Raw genomic sequence first — 23,831 nt, forward strand, 5'->3', positions numbered from 1 at the left:
CAGTGCAGAAGGAGGCCATTCGGCCCATCGAGTCTGCACCAGCTCCTGGAAAGAGCACCCTACCCAAGGTTAACACCTCCACCTTATCCCCCTAACCCGGTAACCCCACCCAACACTAAGGGCAATTTTGGACACACTAAGGGCAATTTATCATGGCCAATCCACCTAACCAGCACATCTTTGGACTGTGGGAGGAAACCGGAGCACCCGGAGGAAACCCACGCACACACGGGGAGGATGTGCAGACTCCACACAGACAGTGATCCAAGCCGGAATCGAACCTGGGACCCTGGAGCTGTGAAGCGATTGTGCTATCCACAATGCTACCGTGCTGCCAAGGGACACTACCCTGAGTAACCTGTCCAAATCAACTGTAAAATGCACTTGTCAAAGGCAGCTCTTAAAACTGTTAGAATCACTTGGCTGAAGGAGATATCAAAGGGATCTGAAAAGCTGTCAAACATTGAAAAATAAATCCCTTTAAATCTTATAAAAAATGTCTGGAACATAAAAACGATTGTTTGCTATTTCAGTCTGTCTGTTGTTGTAAGCCTGAGGGGTTCCATTGTCAGATTAGTACCACATGACTGATTCCATAACCATACTTTATAACAGCAGCATGCCAGCCATTTCACAATTTGATTGACAACTACAAGTGGTTAGAGACTCTTTAATGTGGGACTATGAATGCCAATGCCTGTTTTGATAAGCACTTGAATGAATCTTCTGTTATCATCAGGCTTTATTTAGTTGAAAGAATTCAAATGTGGTAAATAGTTTTCATGAATTATAGAAACTTAAAATTTAATTTTATAGAATTTTATTTGTTCTCATCTCTGCATGGGTCCTGATGTCTGTCTCTGGTGGATGCTACGTGAGTTTGCATGGTAGCTGTAAGGGACAAAGGTGGCGGGTGGGAGACATGGGTCAGTATGAATTGGTACTAAGTTGGCATAGAGACAACAACGAGCCATAGGGGTAGATAAAGGGGTATAAAGAGTTATAGGGGTGGATGCTGGGGCAAATGTTGGCATTGGAACTAAAAGGAGCCATATCTGTGGGTCAAGGGACATAGGTTGACATAAGGGCCATAAAGAACCATGAGAGGTGTGTTCGAGGGCATATGTTGGCAGAGAGACTATTTAGAGCAATTGGAGATGGATACAGAGCATGTGATGACATGGTGGCATGCAAAGTGTGTGTGGAGGTGAGGGGATGTGAGGGCTGGTGGGATGATTTATGTTCTAATCTTTATTTTTTTAAACTTTTGGTTAATGTTCTGGAGCCCCGAGGCAGGCCTTCTGCAGAGCCCACCTCTGCACCTGGCAGCCTCCTCACTTCCTCCCAGGTCACCCACCCAAACTATTTTAGCTCACTCACCAGAACAGAAAATCCAACATCTGGGCTGTGAGGATATGTGCCTGCATGTTTTATAATATAAAGGTGCTCAGCAGAGCAAGGGATAACAATGGACTGGAGAGTGGCACCACCCATTGTGTGATGTTTGTAGTCACATGGTTGAAGAATAGTCTTATCATAGAATTTACAGTGTAGAAGGAGGCCATTCGGCCCATCGAGTCTGCACCAGCTCTTGGAAAGAGCACCCTACCCAATGTCAACACCTCCACCCTATCCCCATAACCCAGTAACCCCACCCAACACTAAGGGCAATTTTGGACACTAAGGGCAATTTATCATGGCCAATCCACCTAACCTGCACATCTTTGGACTGTGGGAGGAAACCCACGCACACGTGGGGAGGATGTGCAGACTCCACACAGACAGTGACCCAAGCCGGAATCGAACCTGGGACCCTGGAGCTGTGAAGCAATTGTGCTATCCACAAAGCTACCGTGCTGTCTTGATGCAACTCTGTAAACAGGTAGCCTACATGGTGGGAGCAACACCACCCAAGACCATACTTAGAACTGGAAATAGTTAAAGCCTACCAATAAAAGTGTTTGTGGTTCAACACGTAAGCCTCAAGATGTCATTAATGAGACATCACCACAGCAACATAAAGAAGCAATATTATGACATGGGCAGCCATTTTTAAAGGTCGGAAATACTCCCATCTCTGCACATTTGACCCGGGAATTAAAATATGGGCTTGAAGTGTTCAGTTACACATCTATATAGGTAAGACCTGATTTAGTGACCACAGATGTGTCTGAGGCGAGTGGATAAAGAGAAACTAGTTTTATTACAAAGCAATATCCAAGCCAGGTCTGTCAGACAGTTCCAAGTCTGGCCAATTTTTATATCAAAGTCTATTATCCTGTTCATGGGCTCCCCGATCCTCAGTGGGGGAGCACGCACTCAATGAGGCTCACTGGGAGAGTAATTGCTGTTTCCCCCATAGGTCTCATGTGAGTTATAGCATCGCTCCCCCCAAAGTCCGAAGACTCCTCCGATGATGGTGCAGGAGGAGAATGTCTGCATCTTTTTGCTCGTGGCTGCACCTCTTAGGCCTGCTGGGCCAGACTAGGACGGCAAACGTTGTTTCCGCACTGGGGAGGTACTGTTAAAGGCTGTTGAACATTAGTTCAACGTCGGAAAAGTCCAACGCCTGGGTCTCCATGACGGAATTCGAATCAATGACCTCTGCACAGTAACACAGTAATTAGCACTGTTGATTCACACCGCCAGGGCCCAGGTTCGATTCCCAACTTGGGTCACTGTCTGTGTGGAGTCTGCACATTCTACAAGTGTCTGCGTGGGTTTCCTCTGGGTGCTCAGGTTTCCTCCCACAAATCCCGAAAGACGTGCTGTTAGGTAATTTGGACATTCCGAATTCTCCCCGTGTAACCGAACAGGTGCCGGATTGTGGCGACTAGGGGCTTTTCACAGTAATTTCATTGTAGTGTTAATGTAAGCCTACTTGTGATAATTAAGATTATTATTATTAAATTATGTCATGTCCCCCTTGGGGCAATGCTCTTAAATCCAGAGTTGTCAGAGTAGGCTGGACAGTAATTGGCTATTCCAGAGGAGCTCTGTGCACCGCTGGTCCCCTGTTCCTGATGTGCTCAATGTGTTTTTTCCTGATGTGATCCTGTGCCTGAACCAATACCAGCCCTGTCTGGCAAAGAACTGTTCCTGGAATTTACTGAGTGCCGTCTGCAAAATTCCTAACGTCACCTGGTACAAATAGTCTGGTCCACTTATGTCCGCTGGGCAACACCCATGCTGCTCTTGCCTGAGTGTACTTTCCCGCCAATATCTGAGAACGTGAGACTGAGATGGATTCGTAGATTTGTAATAGGGCAACACAAGGTACACAATGTAAACAGGAATTTGGCCAGCTGAGTGTCCACTGATCCCGAAGATTGCTTTTTCACCGTTTGCACCGTCCTTTCTGCCAGTCCATTGGAAACCGGGGGGGTTATGGGGCCTTACAGATGTGCTGTATCCAGTTTGCCTTCATAAATGCTGTGAATTGCCCGTTGGTAACGGGCATCCCATTGTCAGTGATCAGCAGCTCTTGGATACCGTGTGTGCTGAATGAGAGCCGTTATTTTTCAATGGTCGTCTTCGAGGTAGTCACGATATTCGGTGGCTCTCTAGCCATTTCAATTGGGCTTCTATTACAATCAAGAACATAGATCCTCCGAAAGGACTAGCAAAGTCGGCAGTAGCCGCACCCAAGGCCACCTGGCCAGTCCCAAGGGTGAAGGGGTACAGCAGGTGGAGGTTTTTGCTGCTCCTGAGAAACCCTGCACTGTTGGGTCACCTTTTCTATTTTTGTGCCAGGCCAGCCACTAGACATAGCTGCAGGCAAGCATCTTCATTTTTGACACTCTTGGTGTCTGTTATGCAATCCCTCAAGGTGAAGTACTGGCACTTATTTGAGACGATGACGCATGTCCCCCACAGAAGGATGCCATCATCAACACGGAATTCAGATATTTTGGCCAAAAACGGCTGTAACTCATTGGGTAGCTTCCAATGTTGGCCACCATACAATACTATGTGGTGGACTTTGGACAGTATGGGATCCGTCTGCTCCATTCTCCTATCTGGGATACTGTGACCAGCAGCGTGTCCATAAAATTTTAGCATGGCTACTACTTTATCGGATCCGGGAGGAGACAGAGGGGGCGCCAGCAATGACAGTCTGATTAACGCATCCATATTTGCGATTTGGGTACCTGGTCAATGCACGAACAAATACTGATATGCCACCAGTAAAAGATCCCATCTCTGTATCCTAGCAAAGGCAGTGAGCTGGATTACTTTGTCCTCTTTGAAAAGTCTCCATAGCGGCTTGCCCGTAAGGATTGTGAACCGATGACCATACACGTACTCGTGAATTTTGTTTATGGCAAATACGACGGCCGACCCCTTCCCAATCTGCGCATAGTTGCAGTCTGTCACAGTCAACGCCTGGAGGCAAATGCAACTGGTCTCTCTCTGCCAACGTCTATGTGGTGTGACAAAACTATGCCAATACCGGTCAGGCATCACATGTTACCATGAGGGGTTTGGCAGGAGCAAGGCTGATGAGGTCAACTGCTTTTTAACTTGAGTAAATGCTCCTTCCTGTTGTGCTCTCCACGTCCACACCCACCCCTATTTTTTTTTAATAGGAGGTGTGGGGGGGGCCACCATAGTTATGAGACCAGGGATAAACTTCCCATAGTAGTTTACTAACTTAGGAAGAAACACAGTTCAGTCGTGTTCTCCAGTATAGGAGCTTGTTGGATAGCCTGCACTTTCTCCGTGACAGGTTCCAACCCCTCCTGGTCTACACGGTAACCTAGATAAACCACCTCCTTGGTGTGGAACACATTTTTTTTCGCTTTTCAGGTGAATGCCCACCTCTGAGAAGCGGTGGAGAACCTTGTCCAAATTGCTCAAGTGTTCTTGTTCTGATGTCAGAGAGACCAAACAGCGTTGAGATAAACTGCCACAAGTGGGAATCCTCTCAATATATTCTCCATGACTCTCTGAATAATTGCACAAGCCGATGATACTCCAAAGGGGAGCCTAGTTTATTCATAAAGGCCCCTGTGAGTAATAATAGTGAAATATTGCCACGATTCAGGGTCCAGTTCGAGCTGTAGATATGCATGGCTCATGTCGAGTTTTGTGAATGAATGCCGCCTGCCAGTTTTGCATATATTTCTTCAATGCGTGGCATCGGGTATCTATCCAGCCTGGAAGCCCTATTTACCGCAGCTTGTAGTTGTCACTGTTTCATCCAGTTCAAGCACGGGAACCACTAGTGCCGCCCAATCAGCGAACCGCCCCGACCTGATAATCCCGAGGCCTTCTAGTCCGACTCAATTCAGCTTCGACTTTTGCCAATAGTGTACCAGGAACCAGGCGGAATTGTTTGTTGGTGGGTGTAAATTTGGATGAAAATGAGAAAAAGAATAAAAATATTTATTTAAAAAAAGTATGAGGCAGCACCATGGCACAATGGTTAGCACTGCTGCCTCACAGCACCAGAGGCCCGGGTTCGATACCCACCTTGGGTAACTGTGTGGAGTTTCAGTGTCTGCGTGGGTTTTCTCCGGGTGCTCTGGTTTCCCCCCACAGTACAAAGATGTGCAGTTTAGGTGGAGTGGCCATGATAAATTGCCCTTTGGGGTGGGGTTGCAGGAATAGGGCAGGGGATTGTGCCTTGATTGGGTGGTCTTTCGTCGGTGAAGACTCAATGACCTGAATGGCCTCCTTCTGCACTTTAGGGATTCTATGAGTATACTTTTATCCTGCACCTCGGTCTTTCACTTACGTATTTATCTCTCTCAGGCTCTGTGTTCTCTTTTATTAATGCTTTGTTTTATTTACCTCCCTTCGGATGGGATTTCCCTGCATTACACTAAGTGCAGGAGCAGGGATGAAAAAATGCATTTTTTGTTTTTACATGTTTCATCTGCTTCCCATCTCATTAATTATGCATGCAGAGGAAACACGCAGATCTCTGGCAGGTGGCCTCTGGTGTCAGCTCACTGCTTCCTCATTCCAGGTGCCATATTTAAATGGCACCCATGCACACCTCTCTCAATTTCCCCAAGCCAAAACTGCTACAGATCACACAGATGGCCCCAAGAGGAAAGAATACAGCAAACCCCACGTTCAGTGACGACTCCTTCAAATGCTTGCTGGACGTCATTGGAAACTTGCCATGATGTCCTCCACTCTCGCTCTGGGAGGTGGTGGCAGCACTGGTTAGCGTTAACACTGCCCACAAGAATTCGGCCACCCGGTGCAGCAAGAGGATAGGTGGATGAATGATCTCATCCATGCCGCCACGGTAAGGCAACCATCTCATCACTCTTAACTCACACACTCACAAGCCCATCACATAATCACAGAGCCCTCACTGCCAGCTCAGGGGACCAACACCACTTATTCTCACACACACCTTCACATCTTCATCTGGTCTCATATCCTCTAGAGAGTATGTCCCCAGCCTGACCAGGCTCCACTCACCAGCCACACATGCCAGGCAACCAAATCATCTGCCCTGGCATGTATTTTACTCACACGCTCTCAATCTCTCTTCATGCTGTCAGCAGGCTGCCTCCATCTCCACTGTCAATGCCGGAGACGTATAAAGAGATGGTAGGGTTAGGAAAGTTAAAAAGATTCAGGAGTACAATGGTGGTTCGGGTGTTCACAACATGAATATCATGTACACAACGGTAAATAGATTTGCACCCATTTCACATCTCCTCTTGTGTATGTCTGTTTTTTATGATGAATTGTGCTGCTCAGATGTGAATCTATGGTCCCTGGCCCCAGTTATCACAGACATCGCTATCATGGGCCTCTTGTCTATGTACTGTTCTTTAATATCACAACAGTGATGTATCAGTAATGTCTAACTTAATGTTAAGTATGTTTGTGGAACAAACCTCAGTCACATGCTTTGCAGGGTCAGGTCATGTTTATTCTCTCTGTGCAATACCGAGGTAGAGATATTCTCTTATAGGATTGGCATTCTTGAAAGATGAAGGTGCAGTGTGCAAGGTGATGAAGCTTGGTCCCTCTCATCTGCACTATTGTCCTGGCTCTCAAACATCGAACCTCAACTATCTCTCACCCTGTTATTGTGTGTCTTGTGGGGACACTGATCTCATCACAAACTTTTCACTCCCTCATCTGAACACTCACCAAGATCAATGATTCAAATTCCAAATGGTGATATGTGGCGATCAATAAAGGCTTTGGACACACTCATTAAGTGCACATGGTTGCTTTGCACAATGTGGAAGGGAGCAATGGGATGGGAGCGAGGTTTACTGAAGCTGAAGTGTGCTCTTTATTAGCAATAAAGCATGCCCTTTCAAGTTTCATGGACAAGATCCAGAAGTCTTAGATTTAGATTAGATTTAGATTTATTATCACTTGTACCGAGGTACAGTGAAAAGCATTGTTCTGTGTACAGTCCAGGCAGATCGCTGCATACATGAATACATAGAACATACTATAAATACACAATGTGAATGCATAAACATGGACATTGGGTGCAGAATATGGAATATAGTGCTACAACTGTAAAGAAGATGCGCAGAAAGATTAGTTCAGTCTATCAGAGGACCATTCAGGAGTCCGGTAACAGAGGGGAAGAAGCTGTTTTTTAATCTCTCGGTGGGTGTTCTCAAACGTTTGTCTGTTACAAAGTTGTCACTGAACAGTTAATTTGAGAAGTCTCGGAACCTCAGTAAAAATTTAATTTCCTGAATGAACATTTACCCTCATGTTTATTCCCAAGAGAGTGATGTGAGATTGCAGTGAATAAGGCTCCCAAGTGCCTGGGCTAAAAGCAGGACATCCAAGCACTTGGCCAAAGCAGTCCGTCATGTTGGGGGACCTGGATACACACCCAACATGGGCCTTAATTTCAGGGCGAGTGCATCAGACATGGGAAAAAGGCCCTTGAACTCATATTCAATGATTATTCATTGACAGAAAGATGACCGTTTCTCAGTGATAATGCAGAGAAGAAGATGGAGATGGGATTTATCGCTGCCTGCATTATTACTTATAGGCAGGAGAGAAGGAGAGTATTGTGACAGAGGCACCTAAATCACCAAAGGCAGGGGCAGAGCTGGCAAGACAAATGACTAGCAGGGTCCCCGTTATATGCACAGGGTGAGCTTGCTGAGATATTGTGTGTAGGTTGCTCACAACCCAGGGTCTACAGAACTCGCATGTCATTATCTGCAAATAAGTGAGAACCAGTGTCGCCGGTGGCTCCACATCTCCAGGGATCTGGTGACTCAAATTTGCTACATTGGTATCAGAGGGACTGGGAGGGCATCCATTGCCAATGGCTGTGAAAATAACGGCCACTCTGAACTTCTATGTCAGTGGCACCTTCCAGTGCTCACTGGGGACCTCTGCAGGATCTCTCAAACATTCACATGTTCAAGTGTTCATGAGGTGACAGATGCCTATTTAGCCAAGGTGCACAATTACACCAATGTCAGCAGAGGTCAAACAAGCAAGGATACCAGAACACTAGTGCTCATGTTTCCTCCCCGTTCAGCATATGCCGCCTGCACCCTCGCTCAAGTCACGTGTTTGCATGCAACCATCTCAACCTGGTACAGGCCTAGCCTGAGGCTACCTGCCCACTTTCCCAGTGCAGGCCTAGCCCTGCAGCCCATTAGAAGCTGCCCCAAATTACCGCTGAAATGATGTGTAGTCTTACCTGTGGCAATGCCCTGAATGCAATGTGATGCTGTCTGCAAAGCCTGGCACGGATTCCTGTGAGCACTGCACAATGCAAAGTGGGCAAACTAACCTTAAAGTGAAGAGCAAAGTGCAAGTTGCCAGAAGCACGTCGTTTACGTTGCATTGTGAAATACCGCGTTCTAATTGCACATGATGTGTCCTAATGACCCAGTGTAGGGTGTTTATTATGATGAGGATGTCTTGTAATAAAATGCAAATGTATTAAAATGATGTGCCATGGTGGAAAATGCATGTGGAGCAAACGATCGCAAGCAGGTTTGACAACGGCATTAAACTAATTTTCGGCCTTCTCATGAGATTTTCCATTCCCGTCTGCCACTCACTGCGAACGGGCACGGAAAATCTCAGTCTTAATTCTGTTCATTTTTTTGAATGTTATTTTTTCTTTTGGTAGATTCAAAGTGTAGCCACCTGGGTTGGCCACGTCCCGACTTTAAAATGGAGATTCGCTAAGAACGCAGGGAAAAATGGACAGTTACAGGGAAGCAAGCAGAAAGCAAAGCTTCCTGTATATTAAGACTCGCAGAAAGCAGACAGCACTGAAACTGACCGCCATCTGCATATCGATGAGCGATCCCCGGGAACAATAGCAACAGTTAAGATAATCAAGGCAAAGCCAGACTCCTCAGCGCCAGCAGGAGCCAACACAAAAGAAGCCAACGGACACTTAGGAACCGCCCAGCGATCAGGAAACAGCCCCAGTATTGGGGAAATCAAACCAATCGATTGGAACATGGTCCAATCAATTGGAACCAGGTATGGGGTCCGCCCAAAAGGGCGCAAAGCCCCTGGGGACTATAAAGTAGAGTCCCCAAGTTCATTTCGGTCTTCTTGGCAGGGTCTCCCAGCAGCTCGAAACAACCCTTGACAGAGACCTGCCTAGCAGCTGCACCAACAAGTAAGTGTCCAGTCAACGCACGCTACGAGATAGGTGCTCCTAACTCTTAGTCCATACCAGCTGGAAGCCTGCAGATTCAGGATCGAACAAGAGGCCAATTGTTCCCCTGACCTAGTGGGTTCCTTTTCCAAAGCTAAGTATTGGCCTGTTAGTGGTAGAAATAGTTTAGTTCTGTAGTATTTTATGCATGAGTAGTGATTGACTGTGTATATAATAAATGTGTTTTGATTTGAACCTTACTAACTGGTGTATTGAGTTATCGATCAGCACTTGAACTTGAACCTCGTGGTGGTATCATAAAAATACCTGGCGACTCTAGAGCAAATGTTATAAAACAGAGCAATTAAGTGTAAAGCACACTTAGCAAAACGAGCAACAAAACCACAACTTTAAAATGAATGCAAAGAGGTTTGTTTTGCACTAATGCTGCAGTTATAGTGTAAATGTACTCTGATACAAGAGACAGTGCCTGATCTGATATCGGTGCAAAGTGAAATTAAGCATCCTGGAAGAAGGGGTCAGGTTAGAACTTAGGTTAGGTCCCACATCAATTTACATTGCACAATATCAGTCTAAAGTTGAAACCCATTTGCACCAAGACTAAATTTATGCACCATTTATTTTTAAGGTCTGTGTATTGGGAATTGCAAAAGGAGTGGGGAACAAATTATGCAATGGTTTTTTGCATGTGGAGGAAGCAGACTATTCAATAACTATATATACAGTTCCTACAGTCAACACAAGTAATGCAGCATTATTTAATCTTCCTTGTTGTGACAGCACAGGGGAACATCACAGTAAATAGATACAAGATCTGCACAGTCAGCAGCAGCAGAGAAAAATGCACATCAGAGTTTCAGACTGAAGCCATAATTCCTTCTAGAACCAAACACTATTTATGCAGGAGGTGTACTCCATTTACAACTACCATGACTTTATCTATCAAAAGCTGGAAAAATTTACATTGGGTTGTCTATCAGCGAAAAGGTTTGTCGTGTTGTTTCTGCTCCAATGTAGCTCATCTCATAAATGTATAATCTAAGTTACTATAATGATTGATTTTACTCATCCAATTCTAGGAAGAGATTCATACATTTAAATAATGCCACCTAAAACATTAAAGGTATAATCGACCAACTTCCAGTGTTTATTTATTCAGGTTGGACTTGGGGCGTGGTCTAACAGCCTCGAATCCCAGTGAGTTGGTTAATTCACGGGAGTCCAATATCAGGAACTGCGCCAGGTGGCGATCGGTTTCGGATCAACCAGCCCACTCCCGTTGGCGAGACTTGGATCCCGCTGCATGTACCAATAATCACCAGTTTAAGGCCAATCACCATCCCATTAACGGAAAGGACTCCCTATCTAACGGCCTTCCATCATTTAACCGGCTCCCCAGCGAGCGGTCACGTGGATGCCGATTAGTACTGGTACACGCAAATGCGCCGAGAAACGCTATCTAAACTGACTCTGGTTAGATACAGGGCCTCAGAGGGGAACACGCGATTTCCTGCACTGAGGTTAGTCCCGTTTCCTCCACTGAGGAGTCCCACTCGCTGAACCCCTCAGTGCAGGGCAAGATCGGGACATGACCTCCAAACCACTCCCCAACCCCAACTCACTATAAGATCCCCCCGGGCCCCCCTCACCCGCACAGGGCATCTCTGAACCCCAAGTGAATGTTTGTGGATTTCTCCTCAGATTCCCCCCAGATGATTGTCATATGAGAGTTACCAAACTCCACTCCATAATCTTAAAATCTTCTTTCATATCAATGCTTTCCACTGTGGTTTGGATTCCAAAATTCAGACCAGGTTTTTCAAATCACACTTTTAAACAAAGATTCTGCTCCACTTTTAACAGCGACACCAGTCCAGAGCTTTACACCAACCCCTTTAGGAATTATCTTAACTGCTTTTACACAAATTCCAAGATGCAGCCACTGATTTCCATAGTTGTTTCCACTCATGTTCCATAGACTGGAGTAAAATCTTACAAATCTGAACATGACTTCAAATTTCTTTCCGGCATCTCAATCTTCTTTTCGTCTCTCTGTCTTTACTGAACAGTTTTCCGTTCTGATCCGTTTAACCTCAGACTTCTTGGAAACGCCTCTTCATTTTTCTAGTTTACTTAACCAGCTGCTCTTCAGATCTTTGCATTTGTTTTCTTAACAACTTCTCCATGGTATGGCTTTTCTTCTGCAAAGCTGAGAGAAATGGTCCCTCTCTTGCCAATTGCTTCATTATCTGAGGTGTTGCGTATGATACTGAACATTCTCGCGCTTCTGATCTTAAAATGGAGGGAAGGCCAGTGATGAAATGGCTGAAAATGATTCGGCCAAGGACACTACCCTGAGGAACTCCTGCAATGATGTGTGGTGTCTGAGATGAATGACCTTCAAAAACCAAAATCATCTTCCTTTATGCTAGGTTTGAATTCTCACTAACTTCAATTTTGCTTGAACTCCTTGATGCCACATTTGATCAAATGTTGTCTTGATATTAAGGGCAGTCACTCTCACCTCACCTCTTGAGTTGAACTCTTTTGCCCAGATGAAACCCAAACGGAGTATCAGAACATAGGTTATTGCTGTATAAATGTCATTTTATAGCAATGTCCCCACCTTCCACTGCATTGAAAATGACTGAAAGGGTGGCCAAATTGGATATGTACTGATTTTTCCGGACAGGTCATACCTGTACAATTTTGCACATTGCCAGGTAGATATCAGTGTTGTTGTATCGGAACAGCTTGGCTCTGGCCGCAGCTAATTATGGAGCACACAATTTCAGTACTGTTGCTGGAATGTTGACAGGGCCTATAGTTCTGTTTATTTCTTGCAATTGGTCCTCACCATGTCTGGAGGCCCATCATTACTGATCCAAGTGAAAGGGAATCCACCCGGCTCTGGTTGATAAGTGAGATCCAAATGCTCAATCAGCAACTGGATATCTCCCTCTTGGCTTCTAATTCATTATTTTTATATGAGATTCAGCTTGTGTCTTAGATAATGGTTCTGGTCAATTTATTTTTGGGCACATTTTCTTGCAAGTTGAGGTAGGTACACAAATACTGAATCAGTTCTGCAGGAAATCTTTTAGAAGGGACAGACTTCAGCAGCAGGCTGTTTTCTACCTGGAGGGCTGCTTCTTGATGGTTCACCAGTTGGATGTTAAAACCACAGACTGCTGTGCGGTTCAAGATGTAAAACTCTGAAACTATCCAAAGAGGCCAGGGGCTTTGGTCATGTGGCAAGGCCCATAAATGGTTAATTGCAGGTTAATAATCAGTTTCTACGCTTTTGGTCAGAATCCTATTGTACTACCATAGGAAAGAAATAAAGCAGTCGTTAGACTCGCTTTCAGTATATTGAGTATCAATCTCTCTCTCCTGATTGTTCCGGTTGGCTGAGCCCATTCGTTTTCACTTTCTCTGCTTTTGTTTATTATTAGGGATCTGTATAATTAGGTGTGAGATTCGACAGACTGAAGGAGGAATCATTTTGTTTTTCTAACTCGTTGTGGTAACTCCCAGAGCAAAGGGCCAACCCTGTGGTCATGTAACTTGTAGCAGCCATCTTTTTGGTCCAGCAAAAAGTCCATTTGAATGAAATGGCGATAAGAATAAAGTTTTGAACATAATATTGGATTTGTTTCCTTGTTGTAGGAACACAACACTCTCAAAGAACCCCAGTAAGTTTAGACATTCTCTTGAAAAGTGTAAAGCCCACAAATCGTGTTTTGATATCCCACAAATGAAAATTTAATCTGAAGAGAGCTGCACTTTATGCAGTTGGCTCCATGAACCACAGGTATGCAAGGCTACAATCTACCTCCATTCTCCCGACCTGGTGAAAATGACGGGTACTGGTTTCGGGGCAGGATTTCTGAAATTGGGCAATATTTTGGCTAACTGGAGACCCTCTCCATTGTTGAGAAAACTTAGGCCTGAATGTTATCTGATATTTATTTGAATGCCAATTAATGCAGAGTCATTTGAGTTGAATCTGTGATATTTGAATTGAATAATTAAGAGTAATTTTCTATTGAACACCTCTTCCCCACTCATGTTCATTGTGTCCAGAATGTATAAAATTCAGCTCAATGCCTTCACACTAGTATTGGTAATTGCAATTTTCAACATAATTTTATGCTCCCATTCCAGTAATTCCACAAGCTTATTCAGGAAGTTAACACATCTCAACCAGGGTTGATGGAATGGTGAAGGGGGGGAGAAATCTACCAGGGTCCCCACTCCTGACTAATATCCAGCAATACCATTGGAAAAGATGAACATTGATTAATGACAGATATTGTGATCAGCCTTGATGCCTCTGCATATAAACAGACTACAAATATTTACTGCCAAGGTTTGCACATGAATTATAGTCATTTGAATGGGTTATTAGGTGACATTTGTTTTGATTTCAAGAAAGGAGGGTGGAAGAGAAAAGCTAATGGAGAGAAACCTCAAGGAAAAACACGTACTCAAAGTTAGAGATGTCAGTGCTGGAAAGTTAGTTTACCTCATCTGTCTGTCAGAGACAGCATCAAGCAATCTGAAATCAGACACAAACACTGAAATTTTGTTAAGTAAATGTCCTCAAAGTCTTTTCACAGAACAAAATAAAGCTCTTAAAACTGTATTTTTTCTATTTCTGTTTTTAACCTTCTTGTGTGAGAATATCAAATTGAACCGAACTATAGCCATTTCTATGCATTTGGTTCCAGAAGCCAACTGATCTGCAATGGTATCAGTACGTTTCTGTAGGTAATTCTGGCAAAGAAAATGATGTTACATAAAATATACATTATCTAATACTTTTTTTCTTTCTCCTTAATTATCTGCTCATTTCTTTCATTACCTTTTTATTCTCCTGAAGACATGGGCTCCATGCCAGGATGAAAACAGAAACCATTAATGCTTCATCAGTACCTCCTCCAAAGTAGCCATTCCTGACATAACCCTAAACTCATCCTCCTGCAAGCATTTCCAACTGGATTGTAATCGGGCGCAATTTTTCATTGCTCTGAGCTGAGGGTACTAAAACCAAATGTAGCACCCCTATTGGTGCACTAGCAGAGATTAGCTAACCCAGCACAAATCAGACATTGAAACTGGCATTTCCTGTCAGCACCATGTCACAGTCTTAATGAGGTGAATCATCAAGGGAGGTCCCATAATGCATTCTTTCATTGATAGTTGCTGTAAAAACTTTAATATGACATCTCCTGCAGTATAAGTTACTATAACAGAATTCCATTATGTTGGGTCCAGCAGTTGGAATTGCTGCTGTTTTAGTTTAGCGAAACTACTTCATTTGAAAAAGAGGAAAACTTGTACCTGGGCATGCTCCCATTGTTCTTGCAATTTCACTGGCAGTTCTTCTTCCTGATCATCAGCCTCTTTTTGCGCTCTTTCCAATGTTGTGTCTTGTTCTGTCCCAATTGGCTACAATAAAAATGTGTTAAATATTTTTAGTATCTGTATATTCATTTCTGTGTTGTGTATATATATTTTAGCACACACAATTCATAAGTAAACCGAAAGATGGAAAAGGGAACTTACTAATTTGATAAGACTGTCTACTTTTTAAAAAATCCACTCAAACTAGATCCAAAATCCAAATGACCTAATTTTACAAGGTCATCTGAGCTTTATGCACCATAGTCCAAAAAGTATACAAAGGTAAAATAGTGCTTTTTGAAAATCTGAATGAAATGTAGAAAATGCTAGAAATACTCAGTAGGTCAGGCAGCATCTGTGGAGAGAAAAAGAGTCAATGTTTTATATCAATGGCCTTCTGTCAGAACTGAATAACTGTATAAAAAGTATAACTGCCTCAACGTAAATCATTCTTCAAATTATTTTCTCATAAATAAAATGCCCAATTGCATGATATCATTATCTCTTAGTGAGACATTGTGAGTCAGAGGTAGGTTAATTTCACACAGATAGGCGTTGGAAGATGACATGCTCCATGTATATCGTAAGTCTGGAAACATTATCTGACTGACAGATGCCAGTGAAAGCTGCGATGTGTGCATTCTGCTTAGGAGTAGGACAATTCAAATCTACCAAACTAAATATGGCTGCAACATAATCATTTTATGGTATTCAAACAAATGCACATATGCAAAATGTACTTAAAGCAACTGTAATTTAGGGACATAAATGTAAATATTGTTTTTTTTCTCTGTTTAGACACATAACCTTTGTCAATCATTTGTTTCTTGCATCTGTCCACAAATTGTTGAGGAATGTGTAATGATATATATAGTACAAGTATAGGAAAGAATCAACAAGAGAGATTACATGTATATCAGCACTAGATGGTGTCACAGAGTGATCATATAAAAGGCTGCGTCTCTGGGCATGCTGGGGGAAGCTGATGGAGATTTCAATGTAGAAGGATAGTGTGAGGTTGAGTTAGAGTGTAGATTAGAAATTAGAGAGATTATTAATTACTGTATCACAGATTCAGTACTATAATTTTAGTATCTGTTACTCAGTAAAGTGTGCGATCGTAATCAAGTTAAGTACGGTAAAATAAATTCGTTTTGATTTAAACTTCCTAGTTTTATATTCTTTGTCAACATTGTATATCTGGCTATCTTGGAGAACAAGACGAGGAATATAACATGGTACCAGGTTATTGCCGAAATTATTCAGATAGAAAATAGTCAGACTCTAAGAAAAGAATACTAGCAAGTGACTCAGACCTTCGAAGACAAGACTGCTTCCAGACCTGCTACTTCAATACACAGACAAGTCCCGAGCTAATGGAGAAAGTGAAATCTCTAAAACAGCTCAGGATTTCTGGTAAACCTGATGTAATCTGGAAAGTATTTCAGCAATTTCAACTATACCTTTCTGCATCCGATTTAGATAATGCCAGTGATAACAGTAAACTCGCATTATTTTTAACAGTGGCTGGACCGCAGGCTATTGAACTTTATAACTCTTTTCAATCCTCCACGGAAGAAGATAAAAAATATATAATATTGTAATTGAAAATTTGAGCTGCATTGCAGAACTCAAATTAATGTCATGATGTGGAGATGCCGGCGTTGGACTGGGGTGAGCACAGTAAGAAGTCTTACAACACCAGGTTAAAGTCCAACAGGTTTGTTTCAAACACGAGCTTTCGGAGCACGGCTCCTTCTTCAGGTGAATGGAAAGGCTTGTTCCAGAAATGTTTATATAGACACAGTCAGGGATGCCCGGAATGCGAGCACCTGCAGGCAATCAAATCATCAAAGATGCAGAGAGAGAGGTAACTCCAGGTTAAAGAGGTGTGAATTGTCCCAAGCCAGTTCAGTCGGTAGGCCTCTGCAAGTCCAGGCTTGTTGGTGGGGGCCGAATGTAATGCGACATGAATCCCAGATCCCGGTTGAGTCCGCATTCATGCGTGCGGAACTTAGCTATAAGTTTTTGCTCAGCAATTTTGCGTTGTCGCGTCTCCTGAAGGCCTCCTTGTAGAATGCTGACCCGGAGATCAGAGGCTGAATGTCCTGACTGCTGAAGTGTTCCCCAACTGGAAGGGAACAGTCCTGCCTGTTGATAGTCGCACGATGCCCGTTTATTCGTTGTCGCAGTGTCTGCATGGTCTCGCCAATGTACCACGCTTCGGGACATCCTTTCCTGCAGCGTATGAGGTAGACTACATTGGTCGAGTCGCACGAGTATGCGCCGCGTACCTGGTGGGTGGTGTTTCCACGTGTAATGGTGGTGTCCATGTCGATGATCTGGCATGTCTTGCAGAGATTACCCTGGCAGGGTTTTGTGGTGTTGTGGTTGCTGTTCTGAAGGCTGGGTAATTTGCTGCAAACAATGGTTTGTTTGAGGTTGCGCGGTTGTTTGAAGGCCAGTAGTGGGGGTGTGGGGATGACCTTGGCAAGATGTCCATCCTCGCTGATGATGTGTTGGAGGCTGCGAAGAAGATGTCGTAGTTCTCCGCCCCAGGAAAGTACTGGACGACGAAGGGTACTCTGTCAGTGGTGTCCCGTGTTTGTCTTCTGAGGAGGTCGGTGCGGTTTTTTGCTGTGGCGCGGTGGAACTGTCGATCAATGAGTCGAGCATAATGTGACAGAGGAAATATTTATCTTTAAGACAAGAGTACAAAAAGATGGGAAATCTGTTGATTGTTTCATAACAGACTTAAGGCTCAAATCACACACTTGTAACTTTTCTATATTGTCAGACTCTATGATCAGAGATCAAATCATTTTTTGGCAGCACAGCTGAGAAACTCAGAGAATGTTTATTAAGGCAAAAAGATTTGAAATTAGAAGATGCTATTGAAATGTGTTGAGGGAATTAATTATCTAAAAACCGGTACTCTGAAATTCTGATAAAAGAAAAGGGCGCGGAAACGCACCTTGAGGCCGACTACGTTGGATCTGTGGTGCAGTTCAGAAAAATGTGTAGTTCTGACAGCAACCATGTTGCGCATACCCGACCTGCACATGCACACTATAAAAAACTATGTGATTTGGATGAAGACCGTTCTGCACATGCACGAAAACAATTTGCGCATGACGAAAGTAATGTCATGACGTGTGGACGTTGTGGACATGCCCACCCACATACAAAATGCCCAGCACTTGGAAAAACTTGCTCAAAATGTTGCAAACTAAATCACTTTGCTGTTCACTGCAGAACTACATTAAAAAGGACACACTTTAAATCTTCAAACTTAATGAAGACACAGATTAATATACGAAGTGTTAACACAAGTGCAGACATCTCCAAAATTTACAACACTGATCATGATATTGATGCTTATAGACTAGAAGATTCCTTCTTTGTGGGAATTATTGAGAAGTTCCACACAATTGTTAATGATACTTCCAATCCACAAATAGTACAATCTATTAAGATGGAATCCGAATGGAACACAACATTACAAGTCAATGTCTTCAAGCTGGACACAGGAGCTTCCGCAAATTTGATAAACACTCATGATTTATCACAACTTAGTCATAGTCCTAAGATTCAGAAAACTGATTGCTAACTGCATAACTACAATGGTAACACAATTACTTCTTTAGGACCATGCTGTGACATCTTTACGGTTCAAGATTGTAGAATCTAATTGATCTTTGCTACTAGGTGCACAAGCCTGTCAGGATTTACTTTCTTTGTGAAAAGAATCTACAGCACCTGCAAACCTCTTCCACCTATGCAGGAAGATATTGAAAGAATCCTCACTCAATTTCCTCACATATTTGAAGGTATGGGTACACTTCCTTTTCAATACAAGATTCAATTAAAAGCGAATGTTAAACTAGGGTACACCCTCCAAGAAGAGTTCCTGCTCTGCTACGTGATCAGCTGAAGCAAGAACTGGAACACATGCAACACCTTAGAATCATCTCCAAAATAACAGAACCGACGGATTAGGTCAGCTCGATGGTGTGTTTTAAGAGACCAAATGGAGAATTAAGAATTTGTATTGATCCGAAGGATTTGAACATGAAAATCAAACGTGAACATTATCCTACACTGAAATGTGAAAAAGATTACAAACGAGATGGCAAATGCCAAGATTTTCTCTGAACTGGACCCTTCCAGAGGTTTTTGGCAAATGCAGCTGAATGACACAAACGAGAAATTGTTCAACACACCGTTTGGTTGTTACTGTTTTAACAGAATGCGATAATCTCAGCATTTGAGACCTTTCATTGTGCCATGAAACAGATGACAGAAGGCATTGATGGGGTCAGGTGTATGTTGATGACATCATCATATGGTCATCTTCACATGAAGAGCATAATGCAAGACCACTTAAAGAGAATACAAATATGATTGAAGCTAAATCGATCTAAATGCAACTTTGGTATCTCAACATTAAAATTTCTGGGTGATCAACTCTCGGAACATGGTATGCAACCAGATGATGATAAGATTGCTGCCATTGAGAAGGTGACAGTCCCAGAAGACGAGAAAGCAGTGTTGAGATTCCTAGGCATTGTGAATTTCCTTGGAGAATTTATACCAAACCTAGCTTCAAGAAGAACAGCTTTGCGTAACCTTATCAAGAAATCCACAACATTTCTGTGGGGACTGAAGAGCACAACAAAGAATGGCTAAACCTTAAGTCAGCTTTGACTACTGCACCTGTCCTTTCCTTCTTTGACCCTGGACGAGAAACAAAGATTTCCACAGATGCAAGTCAGAATGGAATTAGGGCAGTCCTCCTTCAAAGAAATGATAATTCTTTATGGACACCTATAGCATATGCATCAAGATCTATGACTACCACTGAGCAAAGGTACGCTCAAATAGAAAAAGAGTGTTTAGGCTTGTTTACTGGAATACAAAAATTCCATGACTATGGGCGCCATTCTCCGCTGCCAACGACGGGTCAGAGAATAGCTCGCCATTTTTTACGGTGAACAGCGATTCTCCCCTGGCCAATGGGCCAAGTTCCCAGGCCTTTACGGCCGTTTTCACGAACGCAAACACACCTGCTCTCACCGTTCGTGAAAACGGCCGCAACGTGCCGTCCCAGACAACCATGGCACCGATTGGCACGGCCGCACCACGGCCGTGCCAAAGGTAGCATGGGCTCGCGATCGGTGGGCACCGATACCCGCGCACTCTTTGTTCCTCCGCCGCCCCGCAGGATCAGTCCACGGGGCGGCTGAGGGGCATGACGGCCCGCGCATGCGCGGGTTTGACGCATATGCATGATGATGTCATCCGCGCATGCGCAGATTGGAGCTGTCCAACCCGCACATGCACGGTTGACGCATCAGCCGCCGTGATGCTTGGCGCGCGGGCTTAGCGACAGTCGCTAAGCCCGCGATGCCGTTCTTCACGGGCCGTGCTGCTAGCCCCGAACGGGGGGGAATCGGGTCCCGGGAGGGAGCGCGGAGGCTGCCGTGAAACACGGCCAGTTTCACGGCAGCCTTTACGACTCTCCGCATTTGCGGAGAATCACGCCCTATGTCTATAGACTACCAATGTTCACAGTTGAAACAAATCATCGACCATTTGTACACATCATTCACAAAGATCTGAATGATATGACTCCAAGACTACAAAGTATCCTTACAAAGTTAAGACGGTATGATTTTTGACTTGTCTACACTCCAAGTACAGATCTTATAATTGCTGGTGCATTATCTCGTTCTACCATCACAGAAGAACAACAGTCAGAGATCGTTCAACAAATTGAAGCTCAAGTACAGCTTCTAGCTGAAACTCCTCCTGTGTCTGATGAAAAACTCAAACTCATCAGAGAGGAGACAAAAAAAGATGAAATGCTGCAACAAGTCATCAACCATATAAAGAATGGTTGGCCGAAAGGACACTGTTCGAAATTCAGAAATATTCAATCTGACCTCACTGTTGTAGATGGTTTTCTACTTGGTCTCGATCGTACTGTTATTGCTATGGCACTAAGACCCATGATACTAAAAAAAATACACAATGGTCATCTAGGCATAGAGAAATGCAAATGCAGAGCGAGGCAGGCAGTATATTTGCCAGGAATAAATAATGATATAACCAATCTAATTCTAGAATGTGAGCATAATCAATTGACTCAGAGGAAAGAAACACTTATATCTCATGATCTTGAGAAGATTCCATGGTCGAAGGTGGGCATAGATCTTTTTCACTTTCATGGTCATGATTATATCCTAATCATCGATTATTTCTCAAACAATCCCGAAGTGACTAAATTGTCTGATTCTACCTCAAAATCCGTGATTGAAGCAATGTAGGAGATGTTTGCTCGTCATGGGATTCCTTGCAAAGTCATGACAGACAATGGACCTTGTTTTTATAGCTATGAGTGGACAGTATTTGCTCATGTCCACAATTTTACTCATTTTACTTCTAGTCCTCCTTATCCGCAATCCAATGGCAAGGTTGAAAAAGGCATTCACATTGTGAAACAACTTTTCAAGAAAGCTCTTGACTGATTCAGTTATGTTCTTCGCTTTATTGATTACAGAGCTACTCCTCTTTCAACTGGTTTATCTCCTGCTCAGTTGTTAATGAACAGAACGTTGCAGACAACACATCCATGTGTACGACTACCTGATCCAGATCTTCAGCCAGTCATCAAGAAAATACAACATCAAAAGAATCTTCAGGAGAAATACTACAATGAATATGCAAAATCACTGGAACTACTTCATCCAGATGATCAAGTGAGAATTCATATTCCCACTGGAGGATGGTCTGATCTGGCTAAGATCATACATCAACAGCACCTCGTTCATACATTGTTCAAACAAATGATGGTTCAATCATTAGAAGAAATCAACATGATCTTCTGAAAGTTAAATCTTCTAGTACGTTATTTCCCAGTCTTCAATTTAATGAGAATTTATTTCATACTACGACAATATCTAACAAGATACCAGATGACTTCCAGAAACCATTAAAGACATCTACCACTCCGCTGACTGGATTGAGGAGATCATACAGAATAAGAAAGAAATTCAACAGACTTAATTTGTGAAGAAATACAAATGAACTGTTAAAAGAATTTTTTTAACTCACTTGTTAACTTTAGTATACATATCAATGTATTATGTACTAATGTTATTTTTATTTTCTCTTCTGTCATGTACAAACATTATAAAGTGAAAAGTGCAGAGGATACTGGAAGTCTGCAGAGGGATTTGGATAGGTTAAGTGAATGGGCTAGGGTCTGGCAGATGGAATACAATGTTGACAAATGTGAGGTTATCCATTTTGGTAGAAATAACAGCAAACGGGAGTATTATTTAAACAATAAAATATTAAAGCATGCCGCTGTGCAGAGAGACCTGGGTGTGCTGGTGCATGAGTCACAGAAGGTTGGTTTACAGGTGCAACAGGTGATTAAGAAGGCAAATGGAATTTTGTCCTTCATTGCTAGAGGGATGGAGTTTAAGACTAGGGAGGTTATGTTGCAATTGTATAAGGTGTTAGTGAGGCCACACCTGGTGTATTGTGTTCAGTTTTGGTCTCCTTACTTGAGAAAGGACATACTGGCACTGGAGGGTGTGCAGAGGAGATTCACTAGGTTAATCCCAGAGCTGAAGGGGTTGGATTATGAGGAGAGGTTGAGTAGACTGGGACTGTACTCGTTGGAATTTAGAAGGATGAGGGGGGATCTTATAGAAACATTTAAAATTATGAAGGGAATAGATAGGATAGATGCGGGCAGGTTGTTTCCACTGGCGGGTGAAAGCAGAACTAGGGGTCATAGCCTCAAAATAAGGGGAAGTGAAATGAAAATCGCTTATTGTCACGAGTAGGCTTCAATGAAGTTAATGTGAAAAGCCCCTAGTCGCCACATTCCGGCACCTGTCCAGGGAGGCTGGTACGGGAATCGAACCGTGCTGCTGGCCTGCTTGGTCTGCTTTAAAATCCAGCGATTTAGCCTTGTGAGCTAAACCAGCTCCTAAAGTAGATTTAGGACTGAGTTTAGGAGGAACTTCTTCACTCAAAGGGTTGTGAATCTATGGAATTCCTTGCCCAGTGAAGCAGTTGAGGCTCCTTCATTAAATGTTTTTAAGGTAAAGATAGATAGTTTTTTGAAGAATAAAGGGATTAAGAGTTATGGTGTTTGAGCCGGAAAGTGGAGCTGAGTCCACAAAAGATCAGCCATGATCTCATTGAATGGCGGAGCAGGCTCGAGGGGCCAGTAGGCCTACTCCTGCTCCTAGTTCTTATGTTCTTATGTTATGTTTAAAAAAAGGGGATGGAATGATATGTATTGTACAAGTACAGGAAAGGGTTAACAAGAGAGACTACATGTATAACAGCACTAGATGGCGTCACTAAGTTATCATATAAAAGGCGGTGTCTCAAGGCATGCTGGGAGAAGCTGATGGAGATTTCAATGTAGAAGGATAGTGTGAGGTTGAGTTAGAGTGCAGTTTATAAATGAGAGAAATTATTAATGACTGTATCACAGATTCAGTGCTATCATTTTATTATCTGTTACTCAGTAAAGTGTGCGTACCTAATTAAGTTAAGTAGTGTAAAATAAATTAGTTTTGATTTAAACTTCTTAGTTTTACATTCTTTGTCAACACTACATATCTGGCTATCTTGGAGAACAAGGGGCGAAATTCTCCGACCCCCAGCAGGGTCGGAGAATCGCCTGGGGCCGCCGAAAATCCGGCTCCCGCCGTGGCAGAGATTCTCCACCACCCGGGAGGTGGCGGCGGCGGGAATCACGCCATTCCGATCGGCAAAGCCACTG

General features: G+C 43.3%; 1 protein-coding gene across 4 annotated transcripts in view; it reads right to left on the reverse strand.

Annotated features, from left to right (window-relative positions):
• Positions 1-23,831, reverse strand: part of dlg2 (discs, large homolog 2 (Drosophila)) — a 1,378,721-nt gene that overhangs the window by 980,934 nt on the left and 373,956 nt on the right. For all 4 annotated transcript variants that reach the window (XM_038818412.1, XM_038818411.1, XM_038818410.1 and 1 more), the window contains one exon: positions 14,957-15,064. In XM_038818412.1, coding sequence (XP_038674340.1) covers positions 14,957-15,064 — 108 coding nt within the window. The remainder of the gene's footprint in view (positions 1-14,956; positions 15,065-23,831) is intronic.

The sequence above is a fragment of the Scyliorhinus canicula genome, chromosome 14, assembly GCF_902713615.1.
Source record: "Scyliorhinus canicula chromosome 14, sScyCan1.1, whole genome shotgun sequence".
Lineage (NCBI taxonomy): Eukaryota > Metazoa > Chordata > Chondrichthyes > Carcharhiniformes > Scyliorhinidae > Scyliorhinus > Scyliorhinus canicula.